This window comes from Dipodomys ordii, unplaced genomic scaffold (assembly GCF_000151885.1).
Source record: "Dipodomys ordii isolate 6190 unplaced genomic scaffold, Dord_2.0 Scaffold140, whole genome shotgun sequence".
Taxonomy (NCBI): domain Eukaryota; kingdom Metazoa; phylum Chordata; class Mammalia; order Rodentia; family Heteromyidae; genus Dipodomys; species Dipodomys ordii.
This window is the reverse complement of record NW_012267356.1, coordinates 869,403-886,087: the sequence shown is the minus strand read 5'-3', so window position 1 is coordinate 886,087 and position 16,685 is coordinate 869,403. Positions and strand designations below refer to the sequence as shown.

General features: G+C 35.2%; 1 protein-coding gene across 2 annotated transcripts in view; it reads left to right on the top strand.

Annotated features, from left to right (window-relative positions):
* Cog6 (component of oligomeric golgi complex 6) overlaps positions 1-16,685 on the top strand; it is a 64,199-nt gene that overhangs the window by 19,065 nt on the left and 28,449 nt on the right. For both annotated transcript variants that reach the window (XM_013031490.1, XM_013031492.1), the window contains exons 9-13: positions 851-979; positions 1,057-1,148; positions 2,615-2,679; positions 4,149-4,240; positions 8,031-8,148. In XM_013031490.1, the coding sequence (XP_012886944.1) occupies positions 851-979; positions 1,057-1,148; positions 2,615-2,679; positions 4,149-4,240; positions 8,031-8,148 (496 nt within the window). The remainder of the gene's footprint in view (positions 1-850; positions 980-1,056; positions 1,149-2,614; positions 2,680-4,148; positions 4,241-8,030; positions 8,149-16,685) is intronic.

Below are 16,685 nucleotides of genomic sequence, written 5' to 3'. Positions count from 1 at the left end.
AAGATGTTCTCTTTGCCACAGGCCCAACGCAATGGAGCTAGACCACCATAGATTGAAAGCTATAAAATTGTGAGTCAAAGTAAACATTTAAGCTGGGCGCCGATGGCTCATGCCTATTATCCTAGCTACTCAGGAGGCTGAGATCTGAGGATCTTGGTTCAAAACCAGCCTGGGCAGGAAAGTCCATGGAACTCTTTATCTCCAATAAACCACCAGAAAACCAGAAATGACACTTTGGCTCAAGTGGTAGAGTGCTAGCCTTGAGCTAAAGAGAGCTGAGGGACAGCACTCAGGCCCAGAGTTCTGACAAAAAAGCCCCATGACTGACCAAAAAAAAAAAAAGCTAGCAGTTTTAGGGCCCCAATTTGGTGGTAAGTTGTAAAAGTAATCATAAGGAAAAAAATTTTAATGTAGAAGGAAGGCTTAGAGTCACAACCAGCTTTGTTTTGGCCTGAAAAGTATTGAAGCCTAGAGAGTTCAGGATTCCCACATGGGTCTGCTAGCCTTACTAAATAAATCTGTTGTTCTTCCCTGCTGCTAAGTTTTAGTCTCAGACATTCTTAGTTAGGAGGAGCAAAAATTGTTAGTTATTTTCCACACTGAATTATTTTTCGAGTCTTTGGAAACAGGTGGCCTTGAACTCATGATCTTCTCACCTATTCTTCCTGAATGGTGGGATCAGTTGAACTTTCAGAATGCTAAACTTATCTCAGAATTGTCTTTTTTAAAAAATTAAGCAATATTGCTTGAGAGAATACCTAAAAAGGATTTAAATGTCTTGCATGTGTAATTTGATATAACCCATCAGGGAAAAAAAAAGCATGTTTCTTATACAATGTGTTTCTTCTAGATATACCTTAGATGAATTTGGGACAGCCAGACGAAGTACAGTTGTCCGTGGATTTATTGATGCTCTTACAAGAGGTGGCCCAGGAGGTACACCTCGACCCATTGAAATGCACTCCCATGACCCTTTGAGGTACAGTAATCAGACACAAAGTATAAGCTTTGAGATCTTTTCCAAGGACATCTTTACTAACATGTAGTTTTTGTTAGGTATGTGGGAGATATGTTGGCATGGCTCCACCAAGCTACGGCCTCTGAAAAGGAACACCTGGAGGCCCTCTTAAAGCTTGTGACTGCCCAAGGTGAGTGCACTGATAGTAATCTGATAGCCAAACAGAGAAAGAATATAAGCTTCTGTTTCCTTTCTCTTTTTCCTGGAGATAAACATTGACTTCTACATAGTGCAATGAGTGAGTGTCCTAATTCACCTTATTCTCTCTGGTTCTGCTTTAGGCTTCTTTTCCATACTGGTGTCCTATCTCTTAAATGTTCGGTTTTACAGTGGGCTCTTTAACTGTGTATATGAAGCCTACACTCCCATGCTTCACTCATAGACACTTCTGGAGTGTCTCATACATTATCTCAGAACTTCAGTATGACATTTCAGGGATTATCTATCTTTATGAGTGAGCAGGCTGAGTGGTTTGCTTACTGTTATTAAGCTGTTAATTCTTTTATTTCTACTATCCATCCTCGTATTTTTATTCTCATGAGACCATGCTAAAGGTTTTTTTATGTTATTATCTTTTTTTAAGTAATTACCATATGTACTTAAAATGTTTGTCTTGGTTTCAAGGGAGAACAGTGAACAGTGATTACATTTGAGAGTTGCCAATATCTTGTCTATAGAATTTCAAGTCATCTGAATTGAGACTAGCTTAAGAGGCCTGTTTTAGAGTTTGATGGACTAGCATGTAATTAAAGAATGTTCTGTTTTTGATAGGAAGTCAAGAGGAATATTATACATGGTTTCACATGACTGTTTTGTTTAGCTCATGACCACAGGAGAGTCCATGTGTAAATTGGTGTAATACCCTCATAAACATCATCTCTTCCGTACTGAGATTAGACTCAGTTTAGATCTGAGTCACAAATGTATTTCTAAACATTTTTCCCTGTTGTTATCCTAATTATCTAGTTTAAAAGAGTGCATTACTTCAGAAATGTTTTAGAAAAGCTTGTATGAGGGGCATTGTTGAAATTGGGAAATAGATCACAGTTAATGAAATTCCACAGCAATGACTTAAATCTTCACAACCTCAGTTTCTTTAGCTGTAAAAGTGAAAGTGGTTATGAGTAGCAAATGTTGAGTACCCAGGACAGTGCTTGATTGATCATCAGTCCTGTGTTACGTTGCATACTCTGTCTTCATCTTTCTGCCCTCAGCCAGTGCACACTGCTGCAAGCCTTGAATAAGGTGTTTGCCGAACAAATTCTAATCATCTTGACATTGTTTTCTTCATAGTCCTCCCTCCTCAGCCCCATCTCAGATACTATTTTAAACAAAAACGTTCATTTTATTAACTTAACAGTCAAATGAATCAAAGCCTTCTAGATACACCTTAGTCATATTAACACAATTAGTAATGTGTTACTAACATAACATGTAATGTTCTCAAAAATAACCTATGCTTATTTTGAATATTATTAATGTCATTAATTATAGACATTTTTGTTTGCTTTCTGAATTTATATGAAGCATATTTATTTATATGAGTTTATATGAATTTATAATGTAACAAAACTTATGTATAGTAATTCACTTTAGGTGTTGAAGAAAGTATTCAGGAAGTTGTTGGGCATATCACTGAAGGTGTCTGCAGACCTCTAAAGGTAGAATATTTTGTTTTTATATATGTTACAAGGTACCTGTGTTAAGAGAGGATGTATTTGTGTGGCAAATATGCCAGACTGGTGTGTCCTATTCAGTCTGACTTTCAGCCTTCCTTTGAGTGATCTCTAGGTAGCCTGCAGTGGCCTCTTTCCCCAGGATTCCTACCGTGTAACAAGGGGTGGCATGGTTTCTCTCTCTCTCTCCTCCCTTCCTCCCTTCCTCCCCTCTTCCCCTCCTTTCTTTTTACTTCTTGGTTCTCTCTATATACCTTTCTCGCCTTTCTTAAAATGAGGACTAGTTTCTTGATGTCTTAAGTCTAGAAGATGAGTTGCCAGGTAGCTGAGATTATGTTATAAATGTTTGGGAAAACTGTCTTGTCTATAATTAGCATCCTTTCTATTTTTCTCTAATAATTATATTAAAATTCAGAAAACATCACTTTTACAGATAGAACGTATAATGTAAATTACTGTGTCTTGGCCTAAAAAGAAATTGAAATGAGGTTCGTTATCTAGTCTACTGCCTGAAGCTGAGAGATGAATCAGTTTCATAAACATATTGATGTAAAGACAAATTTATTTCAAAAACTCAAGTGATTTTGTGTGCCATTATGGATGCATTTATTAAAAAAATCTTATTTTTTTCACATTATATCTGTCGGTATTACGACATGTGGGAAGTCCATGTACAGAGAAACCTTCATCTTGCAAAACATCTGCTGTGTATGTAGTGTTTTAGCAGATGCTGCAGAGGTGTAAGGCAGCAGACAGCCCCTTATCTACTGGCATTTAGAAACTAGTTGGAAAGGGATGAAAGTGAATAGTCACTTAAGGACAGTTCCAGTACAGCATGCAAGTAGGCATGGATCAGGGTTATTTCCATGGTATTTGTTAATGAGGAAATTCAAAGCAATGGAAAGATCAGGGAGGAATGAAATTTAATTAGAAAAGATTCCTCATGATTGAACTTGAGGCAGAACAACTTCATCCTAACCCAGATCTGGTGTTTTGTTTAGTTTTTGTTTTTTTACCTGAATAGTCTTATAGTTGGGTTGGTGCTAATTATGATCTTCTGCTTTCCTGTTTATTCTGTGGTTAATGGTAACAAACATGGTATTATAGTTTAAAAACAAAAATTCTTCCACTTTTTTGGTGACTGAGCAGTATATATCCACTGAGAATCTGCTGTAAGGAAAGTAGCTTTTGTGATTTAATATTAAGCTAATTTAATTTCTGTACTGACGGTACCTCAAAATGATCGATCAAGGCCTGCCTTGAACCAAGTTTTATAGTTAAAAGGTTGTTCAACGATGACTTAACATACTGAAATCTTTGAAAGGTATTTTATGATTGCTACAGTAATGAAATTTGTACTGGTGATTTTTTTTTGCTCTGTTAATACTGTGTCATTAATGAAGAAAGGTGTGCATATAAGGAATGTTTAATTCTTTTCTCACATGCTTTAATAGGTTCGAATTGAACAAGTAATACTTGCCGAACCCGGGGCAGTTTTACTGTATAAAATTTCTAATCTCCTCAAATTTTACCACCATACAATCAGGTAAGTGGAGTAACAAAGGGCTTACTAAACCTCAGTGAGGTTTTATGGAAATTATAAGAGATATCGCTTCACATTTCAAGGCATATGAATTCAATGCCTATTGTTTTCATTGCACACCCAACTAAGCATGACCAGTAGACCTCTGCACTGTGCATGTTACTCCTGCTGTACCTTGAGTTCTGTCCTTTCCTTTTCTCTTTTTTCTCAAAGCATAACTACATTCACGCACGCGAGCACACACACACACACACTACATATATATATATATATATATTATGTCAATGGAATCTATAAAGTATAGATTGAGTCTTCTTTCATTAGTAAATAAAATTTATGACAACTAAAGCAGCTACAAGTTATACTTTGAACAGAGCATAATGAACTAAATGTCCTATTCTGGGTGTAAATAACTTCAGCTATTTTGAATATTTGTCTGTCATAAGTAACAATATAAAAATAGAACTATAGTTTTGTCTCCCTAAACAAAAGCCATGTTACCTGATTACAAAGTATTTGTCTTATTTAAGATGTGGTCTTTGATGCCAAGATTTGCATTCACTGTCTCTTTGATGTATCTATTAGTTGTCTACACTTAAAAGTCATTTGTTTTCCATTATACCAGAATTAAGAACAAAAGATCAATGTGAAAACCCAAAGTTAGTGTCCAGGAGAGGAGAGGTTCAGCAGTCACTAAATCCCAGAAGATTACTGTGATGATGGCACCAGCCTCCTAACAGCTGAAAGTAGCTAACTAAAATGTCAGTATACCAAATGGGCTTTGTTTACATCCTACTGGTATAGTTTCAATAAAACAAAGCCACATGATGAGTAAGAATGCCACAGAGAAATCAGGGCTGACACTACATTTGGCAATATTCAGAATATAGGTGCTCTTCAAAACCTAGGAAAGATCATGTAAGAAGGGAAGGAGTGAGTAGAGGTATATAGCAGGACCTCAGTCTGATTCCTAGGCACTTCAATACTCAGTGGTCCAAGAAGAGGAAAAACTCACAAAGAAAACAGGTAAGGGATAGACAGTGAAGTGGAGGGAAAATGGGAAAAATGTGAGGAAAACCCCTAACAAGGAAGATGTGGGAAATAAGGAGTCTAGCATAATATTGTTTGTCCTTCCTGTAAAACTTGCCTTGCAGTTTATAATTGCTTTGTTTTTGTGCTTGCTTATTTTCCAATGTCCTTATCACTGTTCAGATCCAAAGTGCTAGGTGAACTTGACCTTTTCTAGGGACATAGTAAACGTATCAAGTAGTCCTACCCCACCCTTCCTTCACCCCTCTTGAAACCCCTTCTCCAGGCTAGATGGGTTGATCTCCAGACATCCAGACCCACTCTGGGACTGCACACTAGGGCTTGTCTTTCCAACCATTTGCTCAATCCCTTGTGTTGTATGTCTTGCTTCCTTGGTCAGCTTTGAATGATATTTACATGCTAAGTAATAATATAAACATTAAATATGTATTTATTGGAATACTACAATTCTAAATGTATTAGGAAGCCTGGGGAATGTGAAGTTTGGGTGGAGTGGTAGAGAAAAACTGTGTTGGGGAGTTTAATGCTCGTTGTCTATACCAGGGACTTCTAAGAATGGAAAACAATAAGCATAGTGGAACTATAGAGTAAAGTATAAGAAAGAACCTCTAAAAGTAACTGGACCAGTCACAGGTTTCTAGTAATGTACTCAGGGAAAACCAGTAAAAGCTAACCTTGAGTACCAAATGCAGCTTGATAGTATATAAATACTGTTTACACAAACTATATAAAACTTTAACCAAGTCATTTTAGTTTCAAAGTATATTGATGTTTACAGTGTAAGTATGTACATGAAGTACACATAAACTTTTTAGTAAACTTGCTGTTATTTTAGTATACATTTTACCCATACTTAATGATGTCATCATATCATCTTTAGCAACCTAAATGATTTTATGTATGGTGTAATTTTTTTATACCTTTGGAAATTATGATTTTCTACAGAATTTTAACAAACTTCCCCCACAAAAAAAATTGAAATCATTATTTTTATTAGAAGAACAAAGACAAAATTGAGATGTTTGTTATGTATATATCTGTCCTAGATCTTGGCAAAATTGAGAAAACCCCTTTGTCTGTGTCTACAAAACATCCTTCTAATACAAAATTAACTATTGCAGAATGTACTAATATAATTAATTATTTTAAATTGCTACCAGAATCTTCATAATTAGTCCAAATATACCATTATTTCAGCAGTTGTATAAAAATGGAGATATTTCATAATGTATAGGTATGTTATTATAGGCTGTACCAGTTTTAATTAAAAGAATAATTCAGTGTGATACAATTTGTTTAATTAATACAGTAGAGCTATTAGAATGACTTCCTTAGAGTTATGCCTTCTTGGATAATCAGAGTACTGTATTAGAGAAAGAATGGCAAAAGGGCTTCCATACCACATGTGGTGGTACTAACATAGTTTAGCTAATAGACTGGGAAATACTGGACACATAGGACAAATCAAGTGTCCCTCATCAAAATTGGGACCGGAAGTGTTGCAGATGTGGGTTTGGGGGTTTTGTTTTTGATTTTAGAACATGTGCATAGGCTTTTCCACTCAAGCATCTCCTAATCTCTGCCAGTCCACTGTGAAATCTGAAACATTTTTAACAGTGAAACATTTTTAAAATTTTAATACATTTTTATTGTGAAAATACTGGACAAAGGGGTTACAGTTACATAAGCAAGGTAATGAGTACATTTCCTACCAAAAATTGTTGCCTCCTCCTTTGTTTTTCCCCTACCATCCCTTCCCTCCCACCTCCACAACTATACTCCTCCCACCCCCCACCCCACACACCCCCCACCCCGTCTAAATTATAAAGTGTGTTTTCAACAGACTGTCTTGTACATCTCATTGTTCAATGGGTCAACCTGTATCTCTATTTAAGCATTTTGTTTTTTCCCTTCCCCTCCCCAAATTAGAGAAGTATATATATATATATATATATATACAAGATGCAGGGCACCGAAATCAAATACAATGAAAACAGGGAGGAACATACAAAGAAACAAAAAAAAGTCACATGGTATATTATAAATACGTTAGAAACAATAGCAAGAAAGAAAAAAAACACTTGAGTCCCTATCTTGGGGTTCATTTCACTTAACATCATCTTATCTGGTCATATGTACATAGCTTTTGACCTTTTCTGTTTGTCCCAGACATATACTAGTTATTGCAAATAAGGGAAGCCATGAGACTTATGTTTCTTTGGGCCTGGCTTACTTCACTTAGTACAATTTTTTCCAAGTCTTTCCATTTCCTAACATGGGGCGATGTCATTCTTTCTGATGGAGGCATAGAATTCCCATATGTATATATATATAAAATTTTCTTGATTCATTCCAATGAAACATTTTTAACAGATATTGCAATGCTCAAAAAGTTTCAGATATTGTAACTTTTTCACATTATATATATATATATTTTATTGTGAAAATACTGTACAGAGGGGTTACAATTATATGTGCAAGATAATGAGTACATTTCTTTTTTTTCACATTTTGGATTCTTAAAATAAGAATGTTCAACCTATTGAGTTTTCTTTTTCTTTTCTTGTTTTGATTACTTAACCAAACAACAACAATAAAACCTTCTGACTTTTGTTTTTAATTTATACATTGTATTCTACATAAATTCTTTTATTTAAATCTACATGTTCTTAAAGCTTTGTAGTCAAAGAATTGGAATTGTTTTAGTCTCCATTTTGTAACCTAAAATGTTCTTTGCTCTTAGTGGCATTGTTGGAAATAGTGCAACTACTTTATTGACTACTATTGAAGAAATGCATTTGCTAAGCAAAAAAATATTCTTCAATAGCTTGAGTCTTCATGCAAGTAAACTGATGGATAAGGTATGTTTGCAAAATGCATCTCTTAACCTATGTGATTATAAATCTTTCACATTTGAAGATGTTGCTTCAATGTGTTTACGTTGGTTGATGATTTTTTTCTCATTCTGTACAGTGTTTTTTTTTTTTAATTCTTAAAACCAACAAATTTCTTATTGCAGCAACTTACTGGATGTAAACTTATAGTCTGTCTTCCTGGAATTATGTAACTGAGTCCTAACTGGAGAAAGAATCTTAAGCCCTAGTTTCACTATTTGTAACAAAAAATGTTGAACTAAACCAAACAGTGTTTGGATGACCAATAAGGTTCCAACATGGCTTGAAAACTTGAAAACCGTGGGAAAAGATTTTTTTCTTTTTTTTCTTTTCCTTTTCTCCCTCCTTCCTTTCCTCTCTCCCTGCTTCCCTCCCTTCCTCCCCTCCCTCCCTCCTTCCTTCTTTCCTTCCTTCCTTCCTTCCTTCCTCATTTTTTGGTGTGCCAGTATTGGCACTTGAACTCAGGGCCTCATGCTCTCGTTTGGCTTTTTCTCCTCAAGGATGGCACTCTGCCACTTTAGTCACACCTATATTTCCAGAAAAAACTGTCAGAAATGTATGCTCCTCTGCATTATATATTATAATAATGGATGGAAACAAGGAAAAATACCCCATAAAAAATAACACATGCCGGCCACTGGTGGCTCATGCCTGTAATCCTAGCTACTCAGGAGCCTGAGAGCTGAGGATAGCAGTTCAGAGTCAGCCCAGCAGGAAAGTCTGTGAGACTCCACTTAACCACCAGAAAAACCAAAAGTGGCACTGTGGCTCAAGTGGTAGAGCACTAAACTCGAGCTGAAGAGCTGAGGGACAGCACCCAGGCCCAGAGTTTAAGCCCCATGACTGACTAAACAAAAACAAAAACTAAACACAAACACAATCATTAAAAATGTAATATTCTAAGGTGAGTAAAGTACTATGACAGGACCTGAGGAATCAGTCTCTATAATGATCAGATTCTTCTTCATTTTTGTTCAGATCTAAGGACTCAAAGTTTTCAATAATACATCATGGTTACTTTGTTGTGGTTTTCTTCTCTTCCTTGTCTCGTCCTCTTCTTTCCCTCTTCTCTTTTCTTCTCTTTCCTTCTCTTTTCATTACTTTTCTTTTCTTTTTATGACAGTCTTGGAGCCCAAACTTAGGGCCTGGGCGCTGCTGCTGAGCTTTTTTGCTCAAGTCTAGTAAACTACCACTTGAGCCACAGCTTCTCTTCCAGCTCTTTTTAGTGGGAAATTGGAGATAAGAATCTTATGGATCTTACTGTTGGGGCTGGCTTTGAACTTTGATCCCCAGATCTCAGCCCTCTGGATTAGCTACTATTACATGAGTGAGCCATGCAGCACCTGGTTATTTTTCTTTTTTTTCCTTTCTTTTTTTTAAAATTGTAGTAGTCTATTCATATTTTGTAATTTAGAATAGTGTAGAAGAGAAGAGTAACAATCTAATTCAGTGTACCTGGACAATCCTAACTTTCCGAAGCTTGGAGAAACCTTAATAGAATCTACTTCCTGACTCCCTAATGTGATGAGAATATAAAGGCTCAAGGTCTGTTGACCTGAAGTTGCTACTTCTTTAGTGGAAAATGATCAAATAAATGATTGCTATGCCTAGGGAACGTTATTAGTACAAGAGGAGACATACATGTACAGTGTTCTACCTTTAACAGAGAGGAAGCTCTCCAGAGAAAACTTCATGTAGGATTTTGAAAGTTGAAGGAGATAAAACAGGTGGCATTCTCAGTACAAGAAACAAATAGAATGTGTCAGAACGGAAACTGTACTTCACCCATAAGCAGATTTTTCATTCTTCTGGAACTGAGAATATACATTTCTTAGCAGTGCTCAAAAATTTTGATTTCTGGTATTTACACAGTCAGAATATTAGTTCTGTAAAGCATATGTATATTTGTATGTATGTATTTCTTCCATATTACCCTTTGCTTCTTAAATTTGCCTATAGTCTTTTATGGCACATCAACTTTTAATATTTTTATAATAAAATCCAAAGTTTTAACCCTTTGTTTCTCCCTTGAAAATATGCCAACTTTGAAAACTTCCTCATAAGAGAATACATTTAGGATGTAACTTGATAATAGAGTTAGGGTGGATTATGAGTTATTCAGCAAATGTAGTAAGTTAAATGTTCTTAAATATTTGTGTGGTTTTTCTTTTATATCAAATTTTTTAATCTACTTGAAGTTTATTTTTGTCCATTCTGAGAGGTCAGGATGTTAGTCATATTTCAGGAATATTTATCCATTTATTTCATTTTTCCCTTTATGTTATTTTATTTTCCATCTATTTAATACTAAATTAAACACTAATACTGAAGCTCATGTGAATTTATAGCTATGATCATTATTGTTTTGATTCTCATTGCTGTAGAATTTGAACCTGGAAAATGTTTTTCTCAGAAATTGCATAATATCACCATGAATGCTTTTTCAGCCCGTAATCCCAGCAACATGGGAAGCAGAAATAGGGAAGATCACAGTTGGAGGCCAGCCTGGAAAAAAGTTAGCAAAACCTCATCTAGCTGGGCATGGGTAGCCAATACCTGTCATCCCTTCATGTCAGAGGTTGGAGCATCATGGTCTAAGTCCAGCCACAGGGCAAAAATGAGACATAACTAGAGGAAATATCAGAGGAGAAGAGGGCTGGGGATGCATCTCAAGTGGTAGGCCCATATACCCCAGCACCACAAAAAAGAGGAAAAAGAAGAAACTAAAATCATACTTATGTATTTAGATATATTTTAACATTAAATTGAAGTTGGATTATGATTTGTTTTGTAACTTAGATGTTGCATTTCAGATTCCTTCAAAAATATTTTCCTTTCTCTAATTTTAATGACACAATTTTTAATAAGAACTATATAATTGCCTTATTTCACTGCTTATAAACTACTTTCCTTTCTTTAACATGATTTTGACCTTAAGAAAACAACAGGTATTGTGGAATGTTCTTCCTTACCAAACACCCAAAGCAGCTTTTGTTGATATAGTTTTTTATTATTATTAATTTACTTTACTGTTACTATAGAGGTAATATACAGAGGGATTACAATTACATGAGTCAGATAATGAGCACATTTCTTTGTATACAGTGTCTTCTGTTCCTTTACTCTCAGTCCCTCCCTCCTGTCTCCACCTACGAGTTTTATAGTTCACTTTCATCCGTGTCTAGTGAGCTCCACTGCTGCCCTTTTCCACCCTTTTCCTTTGAGTTCTGTACCCTCCCTTTCTGAAGGTGTACACTTGAATATACCATAGTTAATGTAAAGAAGACAGAATCATTAAAAATGAAAAAATGAAGTTCAAGGATCATGTCAAATTAACAACATAATCCATCTGCGCAGTCTGCTGACAAAAACCCTAAGTGATCTTTTAAGAAATTGCAATTTAAATTCTAGAAATGTTACTGTGTAACCTCTTTTTACCACTCCAAGTGTGTATTTGGAAGAACAGCATGGGCATAACCTAGGAAGTTGTTAGACATGCATATGTCCAACCCTGCTGAGTCAGAATCTGCATTTTAACTGTGCTCATTCAAATGTGAGCAGTACTGTTCTAATTGAACAGTTCTGAGTTTTACATTATTCCTAGTGGACTGTTCTGCCTGGAGGGGAAAAAAAAACAAAGCAAATATTTTGCAGTGAGAATTCTGTTAACATTATTTCAGATAAACATTAGTTTGGACTCTTAAATTTATCTCGGCCAGTGTTGCTGACTTAAAAGTTTCATTTTCACCTATTAGTTATTACTAGAACATAGAACAAAAGCAATCTAAGCACAGAACTAGGAAACTTAAAAACAGGAAAGTTTTCTTGGTTGCTTTGCGTTTGTTTTTAGTTTTTGATTCAGAGGGAAAGAGGTCTTCTCAGACTCTGTGGAACAGAAAATTTGAATACCTTGTATACCTTTTGCAGTTTTTTTATGGTGATCTTTTTATCATTTTCTTGTGGTAAACTTAGAGTACCCATACTCCAATAGGAGTACAAAGTACCTAGGATTCTCCATGGTCATCTCTGCCTACTTACAAGAGAGAGTCTTGTGTAGAGGATGATGTCTTCACTGGACCACATGTTTTCAAATGTGAATTTTTTCTTCCTATCTGAACTTTGTCATTTGGGAATTATACATAGAATCATATGACTTTCATTAAACTCTTAAGCATTAAGAATTATTAGTGGTTGCTTTATTTATTAATTTTGGGTACCGAATGAAGATAGATCTTAAAGCATACAATCCTTAAGTACACGGCTCACTGAATATTTTATGTTGGAATATGCTCATTAACTATCACCCCTACCAAGATATAAATAGCGCTCACACCTCAGATCTTCTTCAAGCTGGTTTCAGTAGTACTTCCTCAGGCTAAATCACTGTTTGACTGTCTTCTGTTTTTCTTGTTATTTAACTTTATTTAACCAGACTCAGACCATGTGTACTTTAATTGGCTCTAATTTAATATTGTATCTGTGAGATTCATTAATCTTGAATGTTCAGTAGTTTTGTTTTTAATTTTATTAGTGTATATTAATTGCACAAAGGATTGTGATATCATTATAAATACATGTATTGTGATCATATTCATTTTTAACCATTGTATAATTCATTATATTAATACTCTATAGTTTATTGACCCATTCTGTTATTGATTGTCATTTGGGTAGTATCCAGGTTTGGATATTGTCAATATAGATGCTATGAATATTCCTATACACACCGTTTGCTGAATACAGTTTTGTGTATCCTGATAAATGGCCTCTGTCTAGGTGATCTGATTGACCAGCTCAGGTCCTTGATAGTTTTAGATGTTTTTTTACTTTTAGCCATTTTGAAAAGTATATGGTAATATCTCATTTGTTTGTAACTTGGATTTTTCTGGTAATACTAGGCTTAAACTCAGGCTTCAAGCTTGCAAGACAGGCACTCTTCCACTTGAGCCAGGCCTGGACTGGAGAGTCCCTTTTTGTGTTGGCTGTTTTCCAAGTTAGGGTCTTGATTTATACCTGGGACTGTGTTGCACTCTTCCTGTTGCACTTCCACACAGTGCTTGTGATGATGTTTGCACCACTGCACCAGCAATTGGGCTTCCTCATAGCTGGGGTAACAGGAGGAGCCACGGAGCCCACAGCCATTGGTTATTGTCTGAGCTTGACTTGAACTGTGGTCCTCCCATCGTCACATCTCAAGTAGATTATAGGTTAGAGCTAATGTAATAAGTAATTTTCATTAATGGTTATACTCTTTTATGAGGACTTAGTACGATATGTATGGATATAATCCCTTTATGGAATAGTTAGTATTCTGAACATTTTCTGCCATATTTCAGAGTGTCTTTTCACCCACTTAATGCTATATTTTGATAAATGAAAGTACTTCACTTTTAACTAGCCCTGTGTACTATTATGATCTGTTTTAAAAACATCTTTGCCTAACATAGGGTCATGAGGATATTCTTCCATTTTTTTTTCTAAAAACCTTGAGTATTTTAGCTTCCACAGTCAAGTGTTTGATCTATCTCAAAGTAATTTTTCACTATGGCGTGAGGTAGAAGTTAAGATTAATGCTTTTCCCTATGGCTAATATACTTGGTCTAGTACCATTCATTGTAAAGGTCTTTTTTTCCCATTGAATCTTTGCCATATATCACATGATCATGCATGTGAGTTTGCTTCCTAGATTTGTTTTTCTATCCTGGCACTAATCCTACAATTGCTTAATTGCTTCACAGCTTTGGTGTCTGTTATATGCAAATTCTTCAGTTTGTTTGTGTTGTTAGTTGATTTTTTTTTTGTATAACATTGCATTGGCTATGTCCTCTGCAGTTCCATATGGATTTTAAAATCAGCTTGTCAAAAAAAATGCAGCCTGGCACTGGGGGCTCACACCTATAATCCTAGCTACTCAGGAGGCTGAGATCTGGGGATAGTAGTTCAAAGTCAACCTGGGCAGGAAAGTCCATGAAACTTTATCTCCAATAAACCACCTGAAAACGGGACATAGCCCTGTGGCTCAAGGGATAGAGCGCTAGCCTTGAACTGAATAGCTGAGGGACAGTGCCCAGGCTCTGAGTTCAAGCCCATGACTGACCAAAAAAAAAAAAGTGCATATTAAATTTTGAGTGAAAACGTATTATATCTATAGATTAATTCAGAGAAATTAATATCTTAGTGGTAGTAAGTTTGCATATGTATATGTTTTATGTCCATGGTTTTATGAACATGGTAAATTTTTTTCATTAAATATTTATGTAAAACACAGAAAGATGAGTCATGAATAAAATCCCTGAAATAAGAAGTCTACAGTCTAGTTGAAATGAAGGCACTTTCCCAAATTACTTTAGCAATTCTGTTCTTTGGATTTAAATACAACAGTAACAACAAAAAGAGTATGTTTGAATATAATACATGTTTTGTTTCCATGTATTAACATTAATGTGTTTGCATTCATGACACATATTTACAAGGCATATTTCTGTATGGCCATGTTGAGAACAAAGTTTACTATCCTGAACAGGTGCTTTCAAGTTCTAGCTGTAAATGCTAGGTCAGATGTGATCAGCCTCAGGGTACCACTCTACTTAGAATATCTGAGAGTTAGAGATTGGGATGAAAATAGAAGAAAGGGCCAAACGTGGGTCACTGTAAGAAAGGGGAAAACTTCATTTGTAAGACAAATCTTCAAATTGTCTGCATCGTTTTTTTGTTTATCTGTAAAAAGTTTGTTACTAGCTCAAATCTGGGTCCCAGCAGCACTGATAATGAATGCTATAGCTATTTCTTTCTCTCTCAGCCACACTGCTGTTGCTTACTGATTTCTAAGGAAGAAAATTGTGACTAAATTTAGATATTCTGCCTGCACAGCTTCAAGCGCATAGGAATTTTGGTATGATTATTGTAGTGTGTGAGGCTTAAAAGACTTGATTTGATGGTTCCTGTACTTGTTATGGATTCTCTAAGTCATAAAGTCCAATTAATTTTAGTGTTTGTGTTCCATAACCTTATATGCAGCTACAAAAAACAGTACGGGAACATAAATTGTGTAGGAAGAACTTCAAAAGAAATACACTTTTTTCTTACAAGTTTACCCATTAGAAATGAGTTTTCTAATCAGATGATGTTAAAATGAAGTGAATTAGTTTCATTCCACCTGCTATTTCTTCTCTTCAGATTTTCTGTGTTTACTGTAGATTAAGCTTTGTTTATGTGATTACTTCCAATAATTACTAGTTTGCTTTAAAAAGTTTCTGGCCTATACCAGTGTAAAACTGCCTCATAGAATAGCACTTTGTTGAATGGAGTAAGTTAAGTAGAATTATGGCAAGATGGGAACTTTTGCTTTAAATTTTAATAGCTCTAAAAGACTTTAAAAGGTATACAAATAAAATTAACTTTCTCCCATTATTACCTAAGATTTTTACTACTGCTCTCCAGTTTTGCTTCCAAAGGAAACTATATTTTATAAATTAGAGTAGAAATTTATATATTTACTGTCTAAGAACTAAGCATGTAGTTGTATTAGAGTTCTATCCCCCCTCCCCCGAAGATCTGTTAATTTTTTTTTTTTTTTTTTTTGGTCAGTCGTGGGGCCTGAACTCTGGGACTGGGCACTGTCCCTCAGCTCTTCAGCTCAAGGCTAGCGCTCTACCACTTGAGCCACAGCGCCACTTCTGGCTTTTTCTGCTTATATGGTGCTGAGGAATAGAACCCAAGGCCTCATGCATGCAAGGCAAGCACTCTACCACTGAGCCACCTTCCTAGCCTGATCTGTTAAATTCTTGATGACTCCTTTTTTTTCTTCTTAAGTGTTGGAAAATTAGAACACAAATGAACCTGCTTGCTTTGGTTTGTGTAGCTGCCTACTGAGTTTAAGATTATGGACAAATCTTACCAATGTATGCTTAGGAAAGAATTCCATTGAGTAGTTTTTTGTTAGTATATTCTATTCAGTTTATATTATCTATGCATATGCATAAGTACATAGCCAAAACTTTTATATATAATTGCAAATTTTAAATTATTCATGCATTGACTTCTATGAAATGAAAAGTTGATTTTTCAAGCCACAAAAATTACCTCTGTCTTGTCACTCAAATTTTCTCTTATTAATAACTTGGCTGTAATTCATTAGTTTTGAAGAGACAGGAATCACTGTTATTTTTCTGTAACTGATATTCATGTCCTAAACTCATGTACGTATCTTAATCACTTAGAAGAACATAAAGATGAAAGTAAAAACAACCAAAAGCCTTGCATATTAACCACCATAACCATCAATTTATAAAGATGGGATGACATTCTGAAATTTTTTAGTTCAAATTTATTTTAATATAATAGAAGAAAATGTAACAAAACTGTATGAATGGTGGTACTTAAAATAATTATTTCTTGACTACAGAAAATATTTTTCCTTCAATTTTGGCAGCTTTGGATTTATGTACTTTTATGTGCCATTGTTAGATGCACATATTTATAATTGCTATATACTTATCATGTGT